The sequence below is a fragment of the Aaosphaeria arxii genome (genome assembly GCF_010015735.1).
Source record: "Aaosphaeria arxii CBS 175.79 unplaced genomic scaffold BU24scaffold_1, whole genome shotgun sequence".
Classification (NCBI taxonomy): Eukaryota; Fungi; Ascomycota; class Dothideomycetes; order Pleosporales; genus Aaosphaeria; species Aaosphaeria arxii.
This window is the reverse complement of record NW_022983474.1, coordinates 4,608,278-4,632,786: the sequence shown is the minus strand read 5'-3', so window position 1 is coordinate 4,632,786 and position 24,509 is coordinate 4,608,278. Positions and strand designations below refer to the sequence as shown.

General features: G+C 49.8%; 9 protein-coding genes across 9 annotated transcripts; 4 read left to right on the top strand and 5 right to left on the bottom strand.

Moving 5' to 3' along the window:
* Positions 1–108: 108 nt before the first annotated feature.
* Positions 109–559, top strand: BU24DRAFT_36191 (uncharacterized protein). The gene has a single exon (XM_033524162.1). It carries the CDS (start codon positions 172–174, stop codon positions 403–405), a length of 234 nt encoding a protein of 77 aa, XP_033390384.1. The 5' UTR covers positions 109–171; the 3' UTR covers positions 406–559.
* Positions 292–3,217, bottom strand: BU24DRAFT_417691 (ANTH-domain-containing protein). The gene is made up of 5 exons (XM_033526783.1): positions 2,927–3,217; positions 2,605–2,845; positions 2,239–2,429; positions 2,072–2,183; positions 292–2,021 (listed from the first exon to the last, which is right to left on the bottom strand). The coding sequence occupies exons 1-5, from the start codon at positions 2,972–2,974 to the stop codon at positions 715–717; spliced, it is 1,899 nt and encodes a 632-aa protein (XP_033390383.1). The 5' UTR covers positions 2,975–3,217; the 3' UTR covers positions 292–714.
* A 51-nt stretch (positions 3,218–3,268) lies between these two features.
* On the top strand, positions 3,269–3,997 carry BU24DRAFT_488345 (CS-domain-containing protein; the record flags this gene model as incomplete). The annotated part of the gene is made up of 2 exons (XM_033533541.1): positions 3,269–3,589; positions 3,647–3,997. Exons 1-2 carry the CDS (start codon positions 3,365–3,367, stop codon positions 3,995–3,997), a joined length of 576 nt encoding a protein of 191 aa, XP_033390382.1. The 5' UTR covers positions 3,269–3,364.
* Positions 3,998–4,071: 74 nt separating this feature from the next.
* On the bottom strand, positions 4,072–6,722 carry BU24DRAFT_417690 (uncharacterized protein). The gene is made up of 4 exons (XM_033526782.1): positions 6,469–6,722; positions 5,679–6,415; positions 5,433–5,627; positions 4,072–5,383 (listed from the first exon to the last, which is right to left on the bottom strand). The coding sequence occupies exons 1-4, from the start codon at positions 6,617–6,619 to the stop codon at positions 4,451–4,453; spliced, it is 2,016 nt and encodes a 671-aa protein (XP_033390381.1). The 5' UTR covers positions 6,620–6,722; the 3' UTR covers positions 4,072–4,450.
* A 984-nt stretch (positions 6,723–7,706) lies between these two features.
* BU24DRAFT_363044 (uncharacterized protein) lies at positions 7,707–10,018 on the bottom strand. The gene is made up of 5 exons (XM_033524197.1): positions 9,739–10,018; positions 9,531–9,684; positions 9,197–9,483; positions 8,797–9,145; positions 7,707–8,745 (listed from the first exon to the last, which is right to left on the bottom strand). The coding sequence occupies exons 1-5, from the start codon at positions 9,942–9,944 to the stop codon at positions 7,999–8,001; spliced, it is 1,743 nt and encodes a 580-aa protein (XP_033390380.1). The 5' UTR covers positions 9,945–10,018; the 3' UTR covers positions 7,707–7,998.
* A 460-nt stretch (positions 10,019–10,478) lies between these two features.
* Positions 10,479–13,645, top strand: BU24DRAFT_488342 (glycoside hydrolase family 36 protein). The gene is made up of 4 exons (XM_033533540.1): positions 10,479–10,687; positions 10,735–10,863; positions 10,910–13,103; positions 13,156–13,645. The coding sequence occupies exons 1-4, from the start codon at positions 10,595–10,597 to the stop codon at positions 13,359–13,361; spliced, it is 2,622 nt and encodes an 873-aa protein (XP_033390379.1). The 5' UTR covers positions 10,479–10,594; the 3' UTR covers positions 13,362–13,645.
* On the bottom strand, positions 13,591–16,167 carry BU24DRAFT_471024 (major facilitator superfamily transporter; the record flags this gene model as incomplete). Its single annotated transcript, XM_033532677.1, has 10 exons — positions 13,591–13,898; positions 13,971–14,140; positions 14,220–14,315; positions 14,375–14,603; positions 14,664–15,080; positions 15,135–15,301; positions 15,376–15,417; positions 15,468–15,633; positions 15,664–15,839; positions 15,999–16,167. 10 exons carry the CDS (start codon positions 16,165–16,167, stop codon positions 13,827–13,829), a joined length of 1,704 nt encoding a protein of 567 aa, XP_033390378.1. The 3' UTR covers positions 13,591–13,826.
* Positions 16,168–18,374: 2,207 nt separating this feature from the next.
* BU24DRAFT_430493 (uncharacterized protein) lies at positions 18,375–21,205 on the top strand (the record flags this gene model as incomplete). The annotated part of the gene is made up of 2 exons (XM_033529817.1): positions 18,375–18,414; positions 18,522–21,205. 2 exons carry the CDS (start codon positions 18,375–18,377, stop codon positions 21,203–21,205), a joined length of 2,724 nt encoding a protein of 907 aa, XP_033390377.1.
* A 710-nt stretch (positions 21,206–21,915) lies between these two features.
* Positions 21,916–24,275, bottom strand: BU24DRAFT_384458 (DEAD-domain-containing protein; the record flags this gene model as incomplete). The annotated part of the gene is made up of 5 exons (XM_033524846.1): positions 21,916–22,722; positions 22,796–23,141; positions 23,199–23,636; positions 23,692–23,827; positions 23,889–24,275. The coding sequence occupies 5 exons, from the start codon at positions 24,273–24,275 to the stop codon at positions 22,212–22,214; spliced, it is 1,818 nt and encodes a 605-aa protein (XP_033390376.1). The 3' UTR covers positions 21,916–22,211.
* Between the last annotated feature and the right edge of the window lie 234 nt (positions 24,276–24,509).

The window sequence follows — 24,509 nt, the reverse complement described above, 5'->3', positions numbered from 1 at the left end:
AGCGGCAACTGGCAGCCGGGGGGTCAACCCTGCCCTTTCCCTGTTCGTTCCTGTACACACGGGGCATCTCAGGCATCTGGAGCTGCCACCACCCGTTTCCAAGACCAAAGGAAATGCTCCGATTGTGTGCAATTCTCTGGTACGTACAACCTCTGAGCCTCTTCTAAAATCATGCACGAGCTCACCCCTACTTGGGTAACCGTGGAATTGCTTACTTCGTCATCGATAGAATATAACTATATACTTTGTAGTTGGATGCACACTAGGAGACTATTCTTGTCTTTCTTGTTGCTTGAGTTGAGCCTTCTTGATACCTCCTACATACTACTAATAATACTAATAATCTATTGTGTGACAGTACATAATACCTTACAGCACGCAAGCTATCCAATGTGCCACAAGTAGGAGAGACCGGAAACTGACTTGGCTCGGCGTACCCATTATATTCGAATTACACATCCTTCCGCAAATTCCATTCCGCAGCTCATATTTGCTCGCTCAACTTAACCTTCACTTGACGCTCCAAACGTTACTGCACTCAAAAGCCCATCTGGTGGAATACAACGCCATGGCTCAAAATGTCCTTACACAAAATCGCACAAAATGAAATAACTACTCTCATGCATCGGACTCTGCGGATCCGGGTATAACCACACGGCTGGCATGGAGTCATAGACTATGGACCTCATGCCATCATCCCCCCCCAAGGCCTCATCACAAGAACTGTCCCGGCTGCTGTCCTTGTTGCTGCCCTGGTCTTGGAAATACATTCGAGGTCGGAACACTGTCGATGCTCATCCCGCCCAGTGTTCCCTGGTTTCCAGAGTTTTGCCACCCTTGGCCCGTTTGTTGGTTCACGAAAGCGCTCTGCCGGAATGGATTGGTACTGCCAGTCGCATGCACGGTGAGGCCACCTTGTGGAGACATGGGATTCTGAATCGGCGACGTGTTTCGGGCAAAGGGGTTGGTGCCTGTCGGGGTCGGCTGTAGTGGCTGCTGCTGCTGAGCAAAAGGACTTCCAGCCTGCGGCTCTTGTATAGACGGTAGAGAGGAGAAGGGGGATGGAGAGGCGCCCGTGCTGTGCTTCGCAAAAGGATTCGTAGGTGATCGAGCAAGCGGCGAACTAACGCCTGTGGGATTGTTCAGTAGCTTGGGCTCGGCCGCGTTTGGCGCATTCGGTGCAAGCATTGACTGTCGGAATGGATTCGTCGATGTCTGCTGAGGCTGCAGAGCGTCTGCTGGCGATAGCTGTGGTGGAGCTTGGGAAGCGAAGTTGGGTACCCCATTTTGTGGTATAGGTGATAAGGTCGAACTCTGAGGGCTGAAGGGCTGTTGCGTATAGCCTCCAAAACCAGCCCCAGTGAACTGCGTTTGGAGCTGAGGTTGTTGGGGTACCTGAGGAATCTGGTTTTGCTGCATCGGGGCAAACGGATTCGTTCCTTGTCCGCCCTGCTGCCCAAACATCTGGCCCTGCTGTTGAGGGTAGCCAACAGTGCTCGTCTGTTGTGGGATTTGAAAGCTTGGCTGTTCGAATCCAGTCTGCTGCGGTTGCTGAAAGCCTGTCTGTTGAGGGTATTGCTGTAGCTGAGGCTGCGGTTGAGCTAAAGTCTGCTGATTGTCTTGGATGGATTCGAAGAAATCAATCAGAGGTGCATTGGCGGCAGGTCTAGAGGCCGGTGCTGATTGTTGTGACACAGCTGTCTTTGAGGGAGCAGGCTCAGGCTCCTGGGCAAACCTGCTTGCGCCGTTGCTGGTGGATTTCCCTCCGTTCCTCTTGGCATCCTTCTCTGCTAAATATTGCCTCCTGTTGATCTCGAAGTCCCTGTCGTTGAGATACTCTTCTAGGGATGCTGCCAGGCTAGTAGGAGCGTGCTTGATCTTTGGGATCTCCAACCTGGTGGAATGTTCATGCATCCGTGCGATACTCAGATATTGTACGACTGCCTCGGTTTGTTTCACAAATGTCCGATAAATATTCAGAGCTCGTGATGCATCGGGCTTCGACAGCTCGAAGTAGTGTTCTAGACAATCTCAGTCATGGGGGACTCTATACATGGACGACCTTCCTTACCCAAGACATTGATTGTTCCTTCGTTCATAACATGGAAAAGGACAAGTAGATCCATAGTCAGCAGACGGAATGCAGTCAGAGTGATTTCATTCTCTGGCTCATCATGAAATGGCTGCAACGAACTCATATTAGCCAGAACTTTAGGCTTGGGGTTCGCAGGGACAAACCTCGCATTTGAGCAAGTACCGAATTTGCTCTTGCACACTCTCTGTCTCTCGGAGCAAGCCTTTCTCGATGTTCAGCTTCTTCAATCGACCTTCACCGCCCCGAACGTAGTCAATTTTTGTTGCTTGGAACTCCTTCGCTCGAATAAGGAGGTAATCGCAATAGGTCTTGATGTTATGGCCCTGTGTTTGCACTGCGCGCGATACACGTTAGCACGTCCAGATCATTGACACCCCATACAGCACCTAGAGGTTCCGGCCCCTCCCTCATAAGCACCCAGGAGACATTGTGGCAAGCGCAATGACCAGAATCTCGATTGACAACCCTGTATTCTTCTCTGGAGCCTAACAGATGGATTATCGACGAACCTTCAGTAAAATGATTGATAGCGAGGGTCCGCCTAGGGTTTTGTGCTAGATATCTGAGTGTGACCTCCGGCTGTCCCTCCCGGATCATGAGGTGAACGATGATGAGGGACTTGAACACAATCGTCCATGTAGAGTCGCGCAATCGATTCGTGAGGGCTCGAAAGATTTCGGCGACACCGGCTTCACCCGCGTGAGTGGCTACGAGGATATGTTCGACATATTTTGATTTGGGCGCGGCAAGCTGTACGCAAAAGGTCAGGTCCAATTCGTGACAGGGACAGAGTCGTGCAGCCTCGAGTCATTCCAAGTCGCCGTCACTCACCTTGATCTTAGTGCCGCCTTTCACAGACTTCTCGAACGAGCTCGCCATGGGTTGCAATTAGTTGTGTTATGCGGACGCGAATCTCAGGGTTTCCGGCGGAGGGTCTCGGTGCACGGAAGCTATCGCTGCATAGCGGACCTTCAGGGGGGGAAGGTAAATAGCGGCGATCACGAATAGCGATATGGAAGAAGAAGGAGAGGACACCCCGCTTCGAGTGAAGGAGGTTGTGCTGTGAGCCTGTGATGCGTTGTACGAGTTTGGTTGATCGAATGAAGGGTGCTTGGCCAGCGCGGCATGTCGGCGATGACGATGGGCGGCGCTCTGGTCATTATTTTGGGGCAACAGCACCGTAGCTTCGTCCCGCAATTTAAGCAAACAAACCTTCTAGTCAACATCCACAAAGCTTCCCACGCCCTTGACGACCCATATACAACCACAATGTCTACCTCTCCCCCACCCGAAGAGCGCGACAGGATCGAGGCAGAGCGCAAAGCAAAAGAAGATGCTGAACAGGCTGCTTTACCATACAAATGGACACAAACCATCAGCGACCTTGACGTGACAATATCAATCGACGGCAAATACAAAGGTCGCGACCTTGATGTCAAGCTCGGCAGGAATACCCTGCGTGTCGCAATCAAGGGACAAGATGCTATCATCGAAGTATTAGACTCCTACCATGTATTTGATGATACTGCAAGGCTGACTATGATTTCGTAGGGCGACTTGCCACACCCCATTCGTGTCGATGATTCCACATGGACCCTCGAGACAGTCCCGAATGGAAAGGAGATAAGTGTGCATCTTGACAAGGTCAATAAAATGGAATGGTGGCCGCACGTTGTTACCAGCGCCCCAAAGATAGACACATCCAAGATCCAACCTGAGAATAGCACCCTGAGCGATCTTGATGGCGACACTCGTGGGATGGTGGAAAAGATGATGTTTGACCAGAGACAAAAGGAGCGGGGTCTACCCACGAGCGACGAGCAGAAAAAGTTGGATATATTGGAGCAATTCAAATTGCAACATCCTGAGATGGACTTTTCCAAGGCGAACATGTCTCCCTGAACGGAAACCAGGTCACGTAGCTACGAGCTTATGGAGAGATGAAACGACATGAAAATCATAGGAATACACACTCGTTGTATTGTACTCTCGGTTTTATCCATTGCCGATGAGGCTATAGCTTTCATAGTTATATAAGACCTTCGTTGCCCAAGATACAGACTGACAATCGAAATGGTACGCCAGCGTACAGGAACTCATATTATTTTTTTTCCTTTTCCAATACCGATGATGCTAGAGTTTTGATAGTTACAGGAGACCTTCAATGCCCAAAATAGAGGCCAACGCCCAAAATAGAGATTAAGAGCCGAAATAGAGATTAAGAGCCGAAATAGAGATCAAGAGCCGAAATGAAGATCAAGAACCGAAACCTTACGCCAACATGCAGGAATCGGAGCCTGTGTGTCTGGTCGTGGAGACAAGGACGTGCAGAGCGTTGCCGATGAGATTCCCGTGCTACTTACTTTTAAGCTGAAGGTGATAGGTGTTCAACTGTTCCTCAGTCATAGCATTGGGAGATTTGACTAGCATATCTTCACCTTTCCCGCTCTTTGGAAATGCTATGACATCACGCACCGAGTCTTTCCCAAGCAGAACCGCAATAAGCCTATCCCAGCCTAATGCAATGCCCGAGTGGGGTGGACATCCGGAACGCAATACATCAAGCAGGTGCCTGAAGTCTTCAAGACGTTCACTGCTCATCTTCAAAACATCCCGGAGGATGAATTCCTGAACCTCTGCGTCATGGATACGGCGGCTGCCACCTCCTAGCTCCACTCCGTTGACAACGATGTCATAATGAGCTGCAATAACTTGCTCAGGTGCTTTGAGGAGGAGATCGACGTCTTGAGCGGTCTTGGGAGCTGTGAAGGGGTGATGCGTAGAGGCCAGGCCTGCGGATCCACCTTGGCCAGGATCGACATCATTGATTGGGGAGAAAAGAGGGAAGTCGTGAATCCAGACGAACTTGAACCCCTTCGGCTTGTCAAAGATGTCCCGGGCTAGGGCTTCCTTGTGTAATGCCAGGCGAAGATTTCCGAGGGCTGTGGAACCTCCTGAGAATGGTTCATTTTTCCTGGCTTGGAGTATCAAGATTTCTCCATTTATCATTTTCAATTCTTCGGGACAATTTTGTACAAAGTCGTGACCCAAGGCACTTAGCCCCTGAAGTGGTTGCTTCTCATCGCAGAAGAAGACGGCTGGTGCACCATCCGGATTCTCGAGGAACGGCTGGCCATCGGGGCTTTCCAGGAATTGGCCGAAGATGCTTCGGTTGTGTACTGGATATTGGTCAAGGTCAAACTTCAAGGCATCTATGATGGGGTCCTCCAAAGGAGTTATTTTACGTATCAGGTCTGCGGGTAGGTGCTCCGTGATGTTGCTGGTGATCTGGTAAAATGTCAACAGGATTCCGCTCCTAGACCGAATCCAAGCATACCTCCATTCCGAGACGCAAGTCAGGCTTGTCCGAACCATATCTGGCCATTGCTTGATGATAGGTCATTCTTGGGAAATCCCCATCTCCATCTAGGAGTAGATGACCTTTGCCCGCCCGCTGCCAAAGGGTCTTCAGAAGAATCTCAATTACTCTCATGACGTCCTCTTCTGCGCTGAAGGCCAGTTCCATATCGAGCTTTAGAAGTCAGTATATACAACTGCAAAGCATTGATGGGGCGGTAGTTACCTGTGTAAATTCCGGTTGCCGATCGGCTCTCAGGTCTTCGTCTCGGAAACAACGCGCAAATTGGTAGTACTTTGCGATGCCTGAAGCCATGAGTATCTGCTTGTACTGTTGAGGACTTTGGGGGAGGGCATAGGCAAGGCCTTTCGCTCGTGTGGGTACCAAGAATTCGCGTGCACCCTCTGGTGTTGATTTGAACAGGAGGGGCGTTTCTGTCTCGATAAATCCCATCTCATTGAGCGTGTCCCTCATTATGATGCTGGCCTGATGCCTGAATATCAGGGGCTGTCGCTGTTCATGTTTGAAGCGCAACTGGAGATGGCGTTTTTCGGGAGGGTAGTTTGCCGAAGACGAGATGATCAAATCATCAGGCCTGGAATTCAGGGGCTCAATATGATTAACTTTGACTTCTATGTCGCCCATAACAGTCGCACCTTCTACAACTTTTTCAAGATCGCGAACATCAGAAGGTGGGATGATACGCTGCTGCAGTGTTCCTCTGACACATACGGGTGTCCAAGATTTGAGGGACTTGAACAGTTCATGAGAACTGTCCTGGGAGGTAGACACCAACTGCAGAGTGTACTGCTGGTCCTGTCCTCTGAGCAGTGCGAAGGAAAGGTTTTTGTGCACATCCCGACGCGTATCCAAATAGCCGAACAGGGTCACTTCCTGGCCTACTTCGCAGGCAGTACGCAGACTGGGATCGACGTCATACACGTTGCTGAATTGGGAACGGACTGGAAGGAGTCAGCCTATCGTGGTCAACAGATTCATGACATAATATACTTACTAGTTGCCTTATAGTTGCTTAGCGTCTCTTTCAATCCTGCACTAGGCTCGATGTTGGATCGAACCGTTGCAGAGGAACTGAAGTTGTGTATGTTGGTTCTGAGGGTCCTGGGCGTGATCCCGTGATGACGTGTTTGGGAAGTTCGTGTCATCGCCGCACATGTTCTCCGCAGGGATGATTGTTGATGCCTGAGACATCTCGAAGCCACCGAAAAGACCATGATGGGCCTCGATTGTTGGTGACTGAACGAATCTTGCCCCGCGTCACGTTAGCAAACAACTGAAGAGTTCGGCAGTAGTGTCTGCCCACCTATTGTTCCTACAACATTAAAAAACTTATACCTCTAAGTAATTTAAGGCTGCGGTATCGGGATATACAACGACTTACAGGATGATTCCTAATTATTTCTGGTGCGTAAAGGTTTGGTTTGGGTTAACTGTTGATGAAACTGTTACAGACAGGCTCAGTGTAGTGGTGGGTGGGTGCGTGGGTGGGCATCGACTAGTGCTGTCTCGAGAGACAGGTAATATGGGAGGGTTCAGATCTTGATGACTAAGTACTGGGCCCGAGCGCACACCTGTGGTACCTTAAATCTGCGTGCAGCTTTTCGCAGACCTTCTCTTCTCTTCCTTATCCTTCGAGTTTATACCATGTAAGACCCGACCCCTATCCATGTTGTGCGCTTCAGTCCTACCTCGACACTAACAGATGATTTGTAGATGATGAAAGCCAAGTGTGGACACGATGAGCTGTCCTCTATTCCCGTCTTCGTACTCTCCCTTCACCGGGCTTAAGTGGTGCGAAGTTGGTGTAGAGGCAGCATGAAATCTGCGTCCGACACACCCTCTTGTTACGTTTACGGACGCTTGGACGGCATCTCTGACTTTTCGATTCGAAGGTGTACCGCACATGGTCGATTGCATCTTGGCTCCCGAGATCATGCTGCCCGTATATAAGAATTTATCAAAGCTTCATATCTTTTCACATCGTACAATCCAATATCTGTTCTCGGGAAGTAGGTCCCACCAGACTCCGTCGGGATCTCTATGAAATGTGATACTGCCCTTTTCCTAAACCGATCGTTGTCGCATACATGCAAATTGGAGGTTGTGTGATGTTTTCTCGCCTCCATCCATTCGCCGTCAAAACTTTACGAGAATCAGCAAGCCTTACCACTGCCTTTTCTCCACAAAGCGGCGATATATAAACACAAGGCAACTTCAATTAGTCTTGCTTTTCAGGGCGGACACTGTCTGATCTATTCATGAATGCCGGACCGTAACAACTTTGCTACATATCGTTACATACGAATCAAAATACTATCGCCGTACCAAGAATTGGACACATTGAGAGGCGTAGCAGGTTTAATTTGAGTGCAACAATGGGTTCCGATCATTCATATACTCATCCCTGCAGTCGAAGTCATGCCTCATTGTATATAGTACAGCTTGCGAATATCGTCGTACACCTAATATTACATATGATGCCCCGCTACGTTGCCCTTTGCCCTGTGCGATCATGCATGCAACACTAGGCTTTGGGTGCACTTTGATCATCATCAACAATCCGACAAATCTGTACCTTTGACTTGCCTGAGCGAAGAACAAGAGCCTCGTAATCAATGAGATAATGATTCGGATCGGTTGAAGGGACATTATCTCGGATGGCTACCCATTTTAGGGCATATGGGTCTCCAGGGGATCCCGAATTAGGCTGCACGACATATGCACCTTTGCTTTTGATCAGGCGATGGCCTTCGCTTTTCGACGACACAAGGCCTGCGGCATGCAAGACTTGTGGGAATGATCCTGGCGAAAGCAGGCTTTTGGGGAGCGTGATGTAGTTGTCAGTACTGCGGTCTTCCTTGCTGCTGTCCACAGAAGCAGTTGAGTTGGAAGAGGTGGGGGTCGATGCGTATTCCTTCTTATACTTCAGAATACTTTGTTCTAGTGAATCTTTCTCTGGGCTTTGTTTGTTGGTTGATTTGGGCATAGTAGTCATGAAATTGGCAGCACCGTTGAGGGCGTGCCTCAAGGCTCCTAGCGAAAATACATTGGTGCCGTGGCTGAACGTCTCCTTGTGTGAAATCTCAGCTTGTCGGGCAGCTGCAGCTCCATGAGCAAGTTCCACAACTTCTTTGGCCAGAAGATGTTGAGCCAAACGTCTAGAGGCATCCCGTGTTTGCTGTGACATAACAGCAGATATCGAGTCGACTGGGATGAACGTAAAGAGCTTGAGATATCGCTCAACATCGTCATCGGCGGTACGCAAGAAATACTACGTTGCAGATCAGCCAGAGGTCTTGCACGGAATCGACACTGCACCTACCTGGTACAAATCAAAAGAGCTTAACATATCTTTGTCGAGCCAAACTGCATTGCCAGCGCTCTTTCCGAATTTCTCGCCAGAAGCTGTGGTCAACAAGGGTGTCGTCAGACCAAACGCGCCCTTCAATAGATCATCTTCCCTAGTAGAATGAGTGTCCTCGTATGTTATGCTACGCATATGACCAATGGCATCCATGCCAGCACATATGTTTCCATATTGATCGGATCCGCCCAGCTGCATCTGTACACCGTTGTTTGCGTACATATGCCACCAATCATAACCTTGAAAGAGCGGGTAACTGAACTCGGATATCGCCATGCCATCGCCGTTCTCCATGCGCATTTTAACACTTGACATGTCAGCCGAACGAACATTGTCTGTAACAAACATCAAGACTTACGAGTCTCTATTCAACATGGTTCCCAGCCTCATCCCTGATCCGAGACCTCTCATCAGATCCACTGCGCTCAGCTTGCTCAGCCAGGTGTCGTTTGTCAATATGTCCTTCCGTCGGACAACCTCTGTAGCGGGTCGGTGCTTCGCCCCAAGGGCATTCACGTGGACCCATAGCTGTTTCAATTGTGTGTGGATGCTGGCAATGTTCAATCTGTGTATTTCCTCCGACTGTCGACTGCGTGCCGTAGTCCTACCGGAAGGATCGCCGATTTTCACGGTCCCATTGCCCAGCTATGCGTGATTAGCATATTGCGGTCCGCTTGTATCGATTCACCCACCAAAGTAACAGCATAGAACCCATGTAGGTACATCCAGTAAAGCGCCATGAGCGGGAGGAGGTGCCCAACATGTAAGGAAGGAGCCGTGGGGTCTACACCAACATACGCCCCGATGGGCTTTTCGGTCAATAGCCAGTCGAGTGCTTTGCGGCCGCTACTATCGTCAGCGCGAGATGTTCAGCCAAGGAACGTCCAATTACAATTGTACCCTGCTACATCCTTCACGAAGCCTCTCTCTTCTAGAATCGCGAGCATGCTCTGTTCACGGCCGGATTTGATCTCCTCGGTTCGGTTTGCCCATGATGAGCTTGTATGTCGTCGCACCTGATTAGATCCGAGCTGATTGCGGACGCATCGTTGGGGTATGCAAGCCCGCGAATTGGGTATGCGCCTGAACAATGTTGTCGTTATCATGGCCCAGTAAGGCAGGCAATTGAGCGTTCTGCAAGGCCGACGATAAGCTATTCTGTATAGATCGTCGTGGTTCGAGGTCACAAAAAGTTCGCGGATCCTTTCCGATGGCCAAGGCGGACAAGAGCGTGATTGGTGGGAGGGAGCTTATGCCTTTGGCGCTAGATTATTGGTGGCCACCCACCCACCATCACCTAACAACAAGACCAAATCACATACAAAGACTTTTCTACAAAGTCCTTTTCGACATTATTTTATTATATTCGGCCCTGCTCTAGCCTTCCTAATCCTCCTAACTCTAATCTAAACCCTAAAGCCAACCCTTTCCTAAGTGTTTTGTGCGATTTCGTCTTATTGTCAGCCTGCTGAGGAAAAAGTGATGTCCACCGATAATCTCGCATGCCAATGCCTTTGGCGCTAGATGGTCTCTCACGACTGGACGGACTGTGCCTCCCGTGCCTCCCCCTCAGCTTCCCCGCAAGGCGTCACATGACCTGTCTACATGTCCTTATAGTCCGTGCCTCATCTTCCAACACCGTCTGAAGGAGCTTTCGTACTACCTCCTACCATTAATCTATTGTTTTCTTGAATACCTCTGGCTTGACACACATTTCTCAATTCATTCAATAGTGCTGTCCTTCCGATCGAGAATCATGCTCATCCGTCCATTATGCAATCCGCACATCCGTTTATCATGCAATCCTCCACTTGGTCAAAGTACAACGCTTGCTCCAGGAAAGAAATCCGTGAGTCCTATGTGATGACTATCGTTTGAGCCGCGCTCATAATCCAGGTACGATTTACTGTACTTGTTGAAAGCACCACAGACAAGTCCTTGAGTGTTGCCCTGTGGCATAATTCTGAGAGGAAAGAGAACTGGACAAGCGTGAATTTGAAACCTATCGAGCAGTCTCCTTCAGTAGTATGAATGTCTTGCGTGCTCAGTAAGTTCCCAACTGACCCTATAGATTACCGTCGACTCTCTTCCAATAGAGAATGCACAGCAGCAGTGGTTTGCGGGTGATTTGAATGGCAATCCAAAAGACAATGCATCTATCTCATTCACTGTGACTTTTCGAGAATCAGAAGAAGAGCCCTGGAAGTGGGTGAATGATCAATTCTCGTCATCGGATGGTCACATCTTTTATCAAGCAGCTGGTTCTCCAGATGACGATCTGAGCAAATACTTTGACGGAATATCGTCGTCGTTGCAGATAAAGAAAGACCGCAGCGATACCCCTGATACCACGCTTTGGCATGTCTCTGGTCCTGTTAGAGCAGCTTCTGGCAAGGCGTCGGGATATTCGACCATTAAACTTGGGCGACCGACATCTTATTCGGGATGGTTTGCTCTGGTGCGACTTTGGTCGCCCTGGTTGGCACCACGCCAGGGCCGTGGTGACTTTCGGCTTGACAAAGAAGCTGTCTTGACAGTCTTTCAGCGCCAGGACGGGACCCATATCGCTGTCCTCGCTATAAGCGGAGTCGATGATGTCCTTACACTTCTCCATCACGACGGAGACGGAAACGTTGTTATCAATGCCCGAAACGATTCTGAGAACGACGGGGTCGCACAGCTTGTGCTGGCTGCTGGTAATACACTGGAGGATGTCGTCGCTGCCACAATGTACTATGCGCGCAGGATTGTCTTGAAATACGAAGCTTCTACGGGTCAACTCACCGAAGAGCTCAAGGCTTTGCAAGACGCTATAAAGCCAGAGTGGCTGGAGAATTGGTATGACGGTCTGACTTACTGTACCTGGAATGGACTAGGTCAAAAGCTTCGCGAGGAGAAATTGTTCGAAGCTCTTGATTCTCTCAAAGAGAACGGAATCAACATAACATCCCTGATCATCGATGACAACTGGCAAAACCTTAACCATGAAGGCGGCAACCAGTTCAACAACGCGTGGTCTGATTTTGAGGCCACCCCAGTTGGGTTTCCTCGTGGCTTAAAGGCAACTATATCAGACGTCCGCAACAAGCACAAGAATATCCAGCATGTCGCCGTTTGGCATGCTCTTTTTGGTTACTGGGGAGGCATCGATCCAAAAGGAAAGATTGCGCAAGAGTACAATACTGTCACTGTTCAAAAGAAGGACGGCGTCGCTGGAGGAAGGATGCTTGTTGTTGCGCAAGAGGATGTCAGACGCTTTTATGATGACTTCTACCGATTTCTCAGCTCTGCCGGTATCGACTCGGTCAAGACAGATGCACAATTCTTCCTTGACGAGCTAGATGATGCGCCAGACCGTCGCGCGTTGATCTCTTCATATCAGGATGCATGGAACATCGCCCAACTACGTCATTTCTCTGCTAAGGCTATATCCTGCATGTCTCAGACTCCACAACTCATCTTCCACTCCCAGCTGCCAACCAATAAGCCTCGCATATTGCTAAGGAACTCCGACGACTTCTTCCCTGAGGTCGCTGCATCTCATCCATGGCACATCTTCTGCAACGCCCACAATGCCATCCTGAATCAACATCTCAATATCCTACCAGACTGGGACATGTTCCAAACATCCCATGAATGGGCTTCTTTCCACGCTGCAGCTCGTTGCGTCTCAGGTGGACCTATCTATATCACAGATGTGCCCGGTAAACATGATGTTGATCTGATCAATCAGATGACTGGTAGGACATTGCGCGGCAACACCGTCATATTGCGACCCCACACGGTCGGGAAAAGTCTCAATGCATACAACTCGTATGATGACCTCACCTTTCTCAAAGTGAGCACCTATGTTGGCATGGCCAAGACTGGCGTGAGCATCCTTGGTTTGTTTAACTGCACCGCGCACCCGATTTCCGAGTTGATTGGATTGGACCAATTTCCCGGGGCAGAAGAGGGCACTTACGTTCTCCGGAGTCACAAGACAGGCAAGGTTACCCTACCTCGTGCCGCGAAGGACAATTCCTCCTATGCTCGTGTGGATCTGCTAAAGCAGGGGTGGGAGATCTTGTCGGCTTTCCCGGCGCAGACATTCACACTAAAGCGAAGTCATGAAGGAAAGGGCCCTGGGGAGGTTACGGTCGCCAATCTAGGTCTTTTGGGCAAGATGACTGGTGGTGCCGCAATTGTGAATACCGATTCTTATGTCGACCAAGAGTCGGGTAAGCTGAGGATCTGGACGTCACTGAAGTCTTTAGGCACTTATGGTATGCAAAAATATCTCAAATGACTGGTGATTGGTTTATCTGATATATTCAGGACTTTACATCTCTGACCTCAAGCAGAGGTCGATAGAGGATGACTTTTTCGCCCTTGTGTTTGGTAGAGGCGTCGCATCCCATTGTGTGAAGATCAATGAGACATGCGAGAATGTTCTAGAGATCGATCTAGATAGGGCCTGGGAAGAGAGTGGCTCCAAGGCTGACTGGAGCAACGAGATAGCCATTGAGGTAGTCATTCGCTAGTATCTTTACGCGTCTATGTTCAGCAGACAGTTCAGAGATACCAAGCTCGAGATGATTATCCACTGAGTATCTCCATGTGGTACAGACTATACCTTTAGGTATGGCAACTTTCGACTGAGAGGATTGACCTGGTCCACACACACTCAAATTGGGATATTATTGGACTCTAATAATTTGTCAAGGAGCCTTTCTCTTCATGCACAAATGGATTGAAGGAGGTACTTTGAAATTGAAATTGCCTGCTATGAAATTCAATGTACTAAATCGTGCTTGCTTAATGTGACAAATAGGCAGATCTTCAACGATATCTCATGTCCTCCACAAATTAGTGACCCTTCAATTTCAGCCCATTACAGTATTTCGTTAAGTCTTCCCGTATTCGTCATTACCGTCGTTCATTGCCATAATCCTACGCTATTTCAATCTCATCTTCGTCACCGAATCCCTAGGCCACACTTCACATCCCTATCCACTAACAGCAAATCTAGACCTGGCTCGTAACCTAGCACCATACCAATACAACAAGTACATTCCAACCTGCGCATTCATTGATCAGTTATCATTCTGTTTCTACACCATCGCAGGCGACAAGGGCTTTCGATTACTTACGATTCCAGTAACGCTCAGCCCGCCCAGGAGACTACAGCCTTTCCCTACGCCTAGGTACACAAACATAGGGCGAGAGAAGAGCACGGCGCCGAACGCGAAGAGTGAGCGGAAGAAGTCATTTCCAGCGAAGAGGGAGGCGGCGTAGCGAGGGTAGGACATAGGTATGTATGCTATTCGATATCCATCAGCACTAACGATCAAGGTGGCATATACTGAGTTTTTGAGGGAGTAAGAAGAGGTTGGGCTTACTGAAAATGCATTGCATGATGATATAAGCACTTAGAGCATAGATAGTAATACCTATGACGCAGACAATCCAGTGTATAGATGGACGTGCGGTCCAAGCTGCAATGTTATCAGTGTACGCCGACATGGCCAAGTAGACGTGGCAGGAAGAATCTTACCAAATAGGAACAATCCGATCGTTGGACCGAAGCAGAAAAACAGAGCTGGTATGAGTCGGAATTCCTGTGCTCGAAGGCCGTTCTTTAGAATGTCGGGAATGATGAGGAACTGGATGTAGGCGAAGTATATGCACATGGCGATGATGCAGCCGACGACGATGCAGACAAATACGATGCCGGTTTCGCCGACGTTCATGCCGTAGTATACTGGGAAAACAAGTGGGAACACCTAGTAGAATTGTTTAATACACGATATCTCTAAGATATAGGTAGAGCGGATATATTTTACCTCGAAGAAAGAGTAGTATATTCCATACATCAATGCAGTATACACATTGACGAAGAGAATCGCCGGATCTTTGATTGTGATCTCAATTGGCTTTATAATAGCCTCTTTAACAGTCGATCCCAGCGTGATGCCTGCTCGATCCATTTCGACTTGAGTTCTGATCTTCTCATTTCCAGTGACTCGCCGAAGCCGAGCCGCGCGGTAATGCAGGATAGTCATCGGCTGGGTTTCGGGCACGAAGAAGAAGAAGACAAGAAAGAGAGGGCCCGCCATCCAGAGCACCTCCCATTGCGACCACCGCCAGTTTTTTGCATATACGGCGAATCCTGAAAGTAGCGGACCTAGACCGGGGGCGGCGAAGGCGAACGAGACCCAAGCCGCCACAGCGTAGGGAAGATATAGGAGAGAGTACATGTCCTAAGCTTGTGTTAGTGGGATGATACTTGGGTTTCTAGAATGGTCTTTGCTTACTCCCATACTCGCCCCTCCACTCGCTAGACATGGGCTACCAAAAAAACCCAAGAGAAACCTGAGCACAAGCAAGCCTCCTAAATTGTCGACAAGTGCTGTTGGTAGAGAGAGTATCGTGAACAGTGCGAAAGTGGTTATGTATGGGGCATTCCTTCCAAATGCCGGGACTGAACACAATTAATTTCACATCAAATCATGATAGGGCAGATCTTCATGTTAGATTGGTGATATATGAACGTACCTTCAGACAGTGGTGAAAAGATTAGTGGTCCAATACCATATCCTAACGTTCGTTAGTGATGAAGTACGCCCACTCCTGGTGGTGTCACGTACCTAGAACGTATAGAGCAAGACCAAGCTCAGCCTTGAAGTAGCCCACCCCGAAGCGTTGCATGACCAACTCGACGCTCGATATGTAGATTGACGAAGATGCATATACAACGAATGTATACAGACATATGATCGTAGCCGTCCAAGCCTTCTTCAATTGCGACCAATTCTGATCGAACTGTTAACACAGCACAGACACGAAAATAGGAGCAAGTAAACATGCCTGTGGATTCGCCGGATCTTCTGTATCATACCAATCGGCAAGAATACGGCCATCTGGCGTTCTCGTGGGTGCTATTGGTCTGGATTGTGTTCTATCTAGCATCGCGGAGTTGCCTTCCTCGAGCCTGTCTGGTGTCTGTGGGTGTGTTTGTACTCGGGATGCATGTGATGAGGTGGATCGCACCGCGTTCAGGCCGTTGATTTCAGCTGTAGATGAAGTGCGTCTCGGGCTGGAATCAGTGTCTCTGGGATCGGACGCTTCATGGTCGGCATCAGATCCCTCATGAGAATCACTCGCGTTAGGTGTCGGACCATCCAGCTGTGCCTCCAGAACCTTCTCATTCACTGGGGCTTGATCTCTGTCATAGTCATGGGGACATTTGAAGTCTGCTTTCTCTTCTGGATAGAGGAATACTCTATTTTTGGTGATAAAGCGCACAACTTGGCCGAACGGCGCATCACGTATGAGATCTGCAACCATTTCTGATGAAGTGATACAAGAATACGAATGGTAAGTCAAGACACTGGCTGTGCATAAGACTTAAGATCTTATTGAATATTTATGAAACACTGACGACCTAGTTTACACATTAAGTATACTAATCCATTCATCGTCTATTCTATTGTCGAGTCATATTAACAAAGCTATCTTACTTGGCGCACGCAGATAATGACCAAGCAATATCTCCGATGAATGTATCATGATACTTCGTACAGTCCGAAGAGCGAGAGAATGTAGGCATGACAGCTTGCGGACACTAGATAGCTCCGGAACCACGCGGTGTTGTCAAGCGCTAAGGCCTGGCGAAGGCTTGAACACTTTAGGGCTGATACAAGATGGTCGATCACAGTAAGACAATGGAAGCCAACGCATATACGTACATTAGCACTCGGAGGGTTTTATGGCAGAGTCGCTGTTCGGCCTTTGTTTCCTTTGATGCCTAGCTGTTGGTATGGTGTTTACTGAACTAAGGCTTAGTCTAGACTGGCCGTGGGCCTAAGCAGCTCGGAATTAAGTATTGCGAGCATTGTCAAGAAGCAGCGAAGAGCGAATCTTCCGTATCGCTTATAGGTTGATAGTAGATACTAAAATCTTGAGTGGCGTACGCTACAACAACTAACGATCTTGGTTCGTACAATGACAAAGCTCCAATGGGTGAACTGAGTTGATCGTACTACTAGCGCTGAGTGACGCAAAGACTTACAAGTAGTTGGCACATGAGTCTATTCTCAATGAGATACAATGGACCAAGCCCACTCGTACCTCGTAGGGGCATGGAAGTAAGACCTAAATACGAGAAATGACGTTAATATGCCAGTTGGTCTGACAACTAGTGCAAAACCACTCTGGTCCAAAGACATTATCGATAACGTTCTTGCCCGCATAGAAATCTGATTGGGGTATGTATATGAAAGGCCTTTGTTGCAATTAAGTGTATGTAGCGATCGATTTTCTGCTCGTCCGTGAAATTCAATTTCCCTTTCCGGCGAGGGCTCCGATGTTCCTATAGGACTTAAGCGGGCTTCTGCACTCTAAAGCCGACAATAATCATGAGTGTTGGGAGGTTGTATTTTACCCAGCCGAACACGGTATAGGGGGACGTAATTGGCATGGATAATACGGTGCGGTGTTCAACGCAGACATTTGACCACCGTTACGTCTGCATCAATGTCTTCCAATGCGGAGTCTTTATACCGGACGAGGCAAGGCGAATCCGGCAGATTACTTACAAGGTGCACGTAAGATAGATGTCCGAGATTTGGCAGAATGAATGTCCTTGTAGAGACGCGTGTCCTGTTCGTGGTGATTGACTGCAAGCACGGAGTAATGACGGTAATTCTCGTCAAGGGCGTGATTGATATTGAACCCCAGCAGGGCGGCAGGGCAATGTTTCTTATATTAGCGCAGAAATGCTCCAACTACAAGGAACCTGGAGAATAGGCGAGATACAAGCGTATTTCACGCATCAGTACGGAGTACTCCGTACAATAAAATCCATGCCAACGACTGCTCTTCAAAAACGCGATTCGTAAACGCAATCAACGTGGGACGACACGGACGAGCGGAGGCTGCAAAGTGTGATTGAAGGTGATTTTCGCTCTATTGAGTCGAAGTAAAAGCTGAGATTTGCGCATTGACTTGATGATGACAATGCGAGAACTGTGTGTGTATGTGGATGCGATGTTTTAGTTGACAGGATTTTGAGAGCTACGAACTTCGAAGTATGAGATGGAAAGGAAAGATTGGAAGAGTGTCTCCGTTAGTCCCAATTGGTGTCTAGTGAGGGCGGAAGAAGGCGGGGTGGGGCAGGGGTCCATCCCATGTGTCGAGTGGGCCCGTGCGTGCTCGTGACATCAACAACATGGCCACGATCGATTTGACATCAACAACACGCAAACAGTCCGCATGTCGCAAGTATTCAGTCAGCCGATTAAATAAATTATGTTGTTATTTTTTGCATCTCGAACCATCTAATTTGCTTCCTGCTTGTTCCCGTGTCTCACTAATGGCTTGTCCGTGACATTTAACCCCTGTGGCAGGAAGGCGAGAAAAGCAGGTGGTTGGATAACCAGCCTCAGCAAAACCCAACCACCATATACAACAAAAGTGGCCCTGCAGCCGGTCTTCCGCTTGACGATGCATTTCCACACCATTTCGATATCCATTTAGCGTCTTGTACGAGCGACATGAGTTTGGAGTCCCCCTTCCAGCTCAAGCATACTAACGGTACGTACTCCATCCGCTCAATCGACCTCAGCGCCCTCGCCGCATCACTCTGAGCAAGGCGCACCGCATACTTTCGTCTGATCCTATATTGACCCATTCTCCCACAGTCAGCCGTCCACGCCTGTCACATTCAGATTCGAAGCAGAGTATTACAGCCTCCGAAGGCTACTATTCTGTTCACTCTGCGTCTTCCGAAATTCCAACGAGCGAGAGTGATGAGCGATCGAAGCCAAGTCCTGCCAAATATCATACGCCTCCATCACACCACCGCACTCCCACCCAAAGCCATGAGCATCTAGCTCTCAATTCGGATATTCCATCAACACATCTTAAGGGCGTAGGCATTCCACGACAGCAGCCTCAGTCCCCGGGGCAGCCACCGCTCACCCAGGACCATCATCATCAATCACCTACAGTCTCAACGATCGCCGAGGAAAGACCAGAGACACAACAAGGGAGGAACTCGCGACACTTCGATATGGATTCGGAATCGCTTGCAACCACACCGGGAATGGATGATACTCCATATATTCGTTTTGCTATCGATCAGCTCACTCGTGATGAAGAGGTTCGCGGCTCTCGCGCTTATCCTCAGCCCTCTGTCCCGGAAGATTATCCCGTGGAACGAATGGTTCCCGATGATGGCTTAGGTTATATGCAGCAGGAACAGGAGCTACAGCGAAAGCTTTCTCATCCACCGCCGCCCAAACCCAAGCAAATACCAGTGCGTAGTGGAGACGCGATCCCCCCGAGAGACGTCTTTGTCCAATTCCGACCGTCACCCCAATCTCTCCCGCACGCACCTCTGAACTTTGTTCCGGCCATTCTTCGCCCTCTGTGGCTTGGACTCTTCATTCTGGCATGCTCCATAATGCTCGCGGCCCTTATATTTGTCGCCATATATTCAAACCGGAGCGGAGGGCTCGGCCTATGGGACTACGGAACATTTGGGGACGTCAGATACTTCGTCCTCGAATATCTACCCACTTTGCTCGGAATGATCATCTTAGTGTGGCTGTTTCAAGTGCAAATTGCACTACAAAGGATCATTCCTTTTATGGCCATGACATCGGAGTCCACACAAAAGCGATCGAATGCAGTCTTCATCGACTTGTACCCAATGCAATTCCTCGTACCGCGGTTGCAATATTTCAAAGCCGGACAACCCCTCTTTGGAGCCTTCTATCTCATCTCATGGCTGTTCTACTGGACCATACCCCTTCTTGCATCAGCGTTCAATGTGCGATACGACACGAATGCACAATTGTGGAGGTGGCTCGCCGTGCAAGGGGTTGTTTGGGCTACAGCTGCTCTTTATATTCTCCTTATCATTGCGCTCCTGATGATCATGATCATCCTCCTTAGGACACAAACTGGGTTGAAGTGGGACCCTCGTTCCCTAGCAGACATCATTGCTCTACTCGAGCGGTCCAACATCATGGGCGACTATGCTGGCTCTGAGACCTGGCAAAAACATGGCTTCAAGCACCTAGGCGGTCGCAGTGACCGACTCGGGTACTGGAGCACTACAAGAAAGCCGAACGACGTCTTCTATGGAATTGGTGAGGAAGGTGCTGACACAAGACGATACTCTGTCGAGCAGGGTCGCATTCGAGAGAAGGGCCCCGAACGGTCATCATTCCCTGACGCCACTTCGCAAGGTGACCAGCAGCCAGGCGACTTCTCTATCCGCATGGACATCAGGAGCGAGAGGGTTCGTCTACGGTATCTGCCTTGGTACCTTAGAGATACCTCCGTCATTGCGTGGATTGTCACGGTCGTTGTGCTCTTGGTCGCTTTCTTGGTGGTGTCATTTGTCAACAGTGCTGCGCGCCTTGGGTTCCTTCCACAGGTTTTTGCACGCACCGATGCTTCTGGATTCTCCGCCTCCAACTTCCTTTACTCCTTCGTTCCAGCGTTCATCGGCCACCTTTTCTTCCTTGCCATCCTCACCTACGATTATTCTCTCCGCAATCTTCGACCGTACATGACCCTCTCTTCCAAGGGCGGCGCCACGGCCGAACAGTCGTTGTTAGTCGACTATTCCTCCAGACTCCCCCTTTCGGCCACACTCGCCGCTCTGGAGAACAAGCATTATCAAAACGCCGTCTTATCCCTCGTTTCCCTCTGCTCAACCGCCATCCCCGTCCTCGCTGGTGGCTGCTTCTGGACGCAATGGTACACAGAGGGCAACGTCGTGCGGGTGGCAGCCGATCTCCCAGGATACTATGCCCTCTGCGTCTTTCTCGCACTATATGCTGTTGGCGCTGTGGCCCTCCTCCCCTCTCGCCGCAGAGCAGCTCTACCGCACGAGTCCAACACGATATCCGAAATCATAAGTTGGGTCTACCAATCCCAAATCATCACCGACCGTGCCTTCGCGCGCCCACAAACAAAGTCTCAGCTTGTGGCTCGACTGATGGGCTCCGCATACCTCGACCGCACATGGGCGCAGTCCTTGTCGTCCCTCCTCCGACCGAGCCGCAACAACCTCCGCAGCGAATCCCCCCAGGACGATGCCACGGAGAAAGCAGCCCGCCACCATCACGCAAGGAAAGGCAAGGCCCACAAGCGCGCTCCTTCGGTCGACGAAATGATGACCGCAAACGAGAAACGAGTCTCCGTCCTGGAGCCCGGCACCATCCGCTACGGCTTCGGCATCCACGTCGGCCGCGACGGCCTCGAGCACCTGGGCATCGACCGGGTATCTAGAGGAGGTGCGCGGAGCGGCCGCGAACTCGTCATTTACGAGGAGCAGCGCGATAGAGATTGGGCCGCGGGCGAAGTCTGATAACCCCCTATCGATCGGCCTATTGTCCGTCATCTCTATACCCTCTTCCAACGCATACTTGTTTTCACCACGTAGCGTTCAAGCATGTTGTCTTAAAACTGCATATGATATCACACTTTGTATTAATCCGCATCTTCTTACTTCTTCTCTATTCTCTCCTCACGCTTTATCGGCTTTGATTTTCACAAACGGGAGGCATTCTAGCATTTACAAACAAAAACTTCGGTCTCGCGTTTTCTGAGCGAGCGAGCAGCGAAGCGAGCGTCATGCAAAGGCAAAGTCATCGGCGTTTTTTGGGGGGGGGGTTTTATCGCTTCGTTTCTTTTCTTTTACTTCTTTTCTCGTACTATACCACCACCACTCACGTTTTTGCACATATATGACGGGAGCGAGAGCAGCAGAGAAGGAGATTTTACGATAATGATGCGAAGCTTCGCTTGGTATGAAGATTAAGAGCATGGCGTGATGATAGATATTTAATCAAGGCTACGAAGATGGAAATGAGGATGAGAGGGAGAACGAAATGAAACATGAATCTTTATCATCGCATGGAATGACTTTGGCTCAACGTGTTGACTGCTTTGCAATGTGAATACCTATCGCTCGTCATTACTTCAGTTGCTGACACACAATGACATCTCAGTAGCCATAGTGACAAAAAAAACGTCACGACATAGGAGCTCAAGCACGGTTTCAGGAATTCTTTCTTCATTGTATGTACGTGATTATCGATCTATCTAGCCGTTCATGGGTGTCAGGAGAGACGCGATATTCAAGGCGATTTCTCGATCACGTACGCGTAGGATCTTCAATCCAGGGTAATCTCAAGCCATCCATCGGGGCAACCTCGTTATGGGACATCTTCAGGTGAGCGAGTGATGGCTTGTGGGCATTGGGGAATGGCTCGTTGGTATCGGAAGTCTTGCAAAGACGTCCTGCTTGTTCGGAAGGAAATGTGCCTCGACAAAGTGGAATAGAGTCATGGCCTCTTCCGCTGCTCAAGCAATTACCAAGACTCAAACTTGTTGGCACCATCACCAGCATCGGCAGAAGCGTCGCCAGAATTGTCGCCGAAACCGCTATCGAAGCCGCCACCAGAAGTGTCACCGAAACCACTATCGAAGCCGCTACCAGAAGCGTCGCCGAAGCCGCCACCGAAGCCAGCAGCATCTCCATCCTCATCCTCATCGTCAGTGCCGTCATGCCACTCGAGGTTCTTGGGGTCTTCGGGGATTCTGTCCTGGAGGAAATCGGGGACCTGCTGCTCGGACTCTAGAAGGATCTTGACCAGATCTTCCGCGATGTCCTCGTTACGCTCGTTGTAGAAAGAGGTCGCCATGCCTTCGTTGCCAATACGAGCAGTCCGGCCGATACGGTGAATATACTCCGTAATGCCATCGTGCTGGGTAGAAGGCAAGTCGTAGTTGATGATATGCTTCACGTTGGCGACGTCAAGACCACGCGCAGATACGCCGGTAGCAATCAGTATGGGGGCCTTGGCAGTACGGAAGGAACGCCTGTGGTAGTAAGTATATTTGCTGGCAAGGGAGAGACGTAGCTGTAAATCTCAGCTTAAGATCATGCACTTACAGGGCATCCTCACGCTCACGCTGAGTGCGATCGGAGTGGAGTGAGGTGGTCGGCAAACCCCGGTTATAGAGGAAGTCGTCAACGGAGTCACACTTGACCTTGGTGTTGACGAAGACCAAGGTGCGCTGAGCGGGACCCGACTTGATAAGGTCGAAGACAGCCTGGTCTTTCTGGGACTCTTCGACATAGACCACACTCTGCGTGATGTTCTTGTGGGTGCTTCCGACACGACCGACCTTGATGCGAACATAGTCCTCATCCATGTACTCGCGAGCCAGGCGGCGTGCTTCCTTGGGGAAGGTCGCGGAGAACATCATGTAGGTATGATCGCTGTCAGCGTTCATATCTGTTCAAGACTGTCAGTTAAGGATCAAAAGTGGGTCCGAGTTGCGGGGAAACGAACCTGGGCCATTGAAGAGTCTCTCCATAGCCTCCTCCCAGCCAGCAGAGAGCAGCTCGTCAGCTTCATCGATGATTGTAAACTTCAACCGATGGAAGGAGAGCAACTTGTCATTCTGTATGAAGTCCATGAGGCGACCCGGGGTGGCGATGAGGACATCGCAGCCCATCTCGAGGGACTCACGCTGGCCACGGGAAGGGGCACCGCCATAGATGACACAAGGACGGAGCATGGTCCGGTAGCAGAGGCGCCGAGCCTCGTCGAAGATCTGGCAAGCCAGCTCACGAGTCGGGCAGACAACCAGAACGAGTGGCTCGGCTCGAACTCTATCAGTCATAGGGTTGTAGCGCGCAGGGTTAGGTCGAGGGGCCGCGAGCATTTTCGCCTTCCCCATGAGCTTGGAGAGCACTGGAAGAAGGTATGCTGCGGTTTTTCCAGAACCTTGTTCCTAGGTATCAGCGTTTTTGTCTTGTGAAACTGCAGTGGGTGAACGAACCAGTCTGCGCAATGGCAACAACATCATGTCCAGTGAGCACAGCCGGAATCGTGTAACACTGGATCGGAGTCGGCTGAGTATACTTGCAAAGCTTGACATTGTCAAGCATCACAGGATGCAGTCCAGCATCCTCGAACTGTACGTTGTTAGGTTTGAATGAGATGACTAGACTAGGAGAGATGACTTACAGTGCGGACAGGGCGAATCGGGTTCTCAGCGTCAGTAGACATGACATCGACATGGAACTCGAGAGCTTTGATGGCACCGCCAGCACGAGCAATGTTGTCATCGAGGAAAAGCTCCCTCTCGAGAGCCTCGTTCCTGGGAGCGACATCACCAAACTCATCGTCCCATTCGTAGACAGCGGCGTTACCAAGCCAGGCGACGCCATCACGAGCGTCAGGCGCACCCTCACCAGCTTGGACCGAGCTATAGTTGAAGGGAACGGGGTTGTTCCAACCTCTCTCGGCGAAGACGACAAGGTTCTCAGCGAGCTCCTTCTTGCGAGCCTCGGCCGCGGCATCCTGGATGGCAGTAGTCGCCTCGGGCGGGGTCACCTCTGGAGCAGATCCCGAATCAGACATAGTGATGGAGATTGGGAAGTTATGAGTGAATGTAAGAAATAGTCAATGAAGGTGGAGTGGGTAGGGCTAAGAAGCGTAGAACGAAGGTGAGAGAAGTTGGCTATCGTTGCTTCTGATGATGTAGCTCAGGGAGCTGGGTAGGGGTAGTGAGTAAGAGGAAGAGAGAAGAGAAGTAGAAAGAAGAAGAAGAGGGAGAGTAGAAGGTGGAGAGAAAGCGAGAGGAAGAAGGTGGGA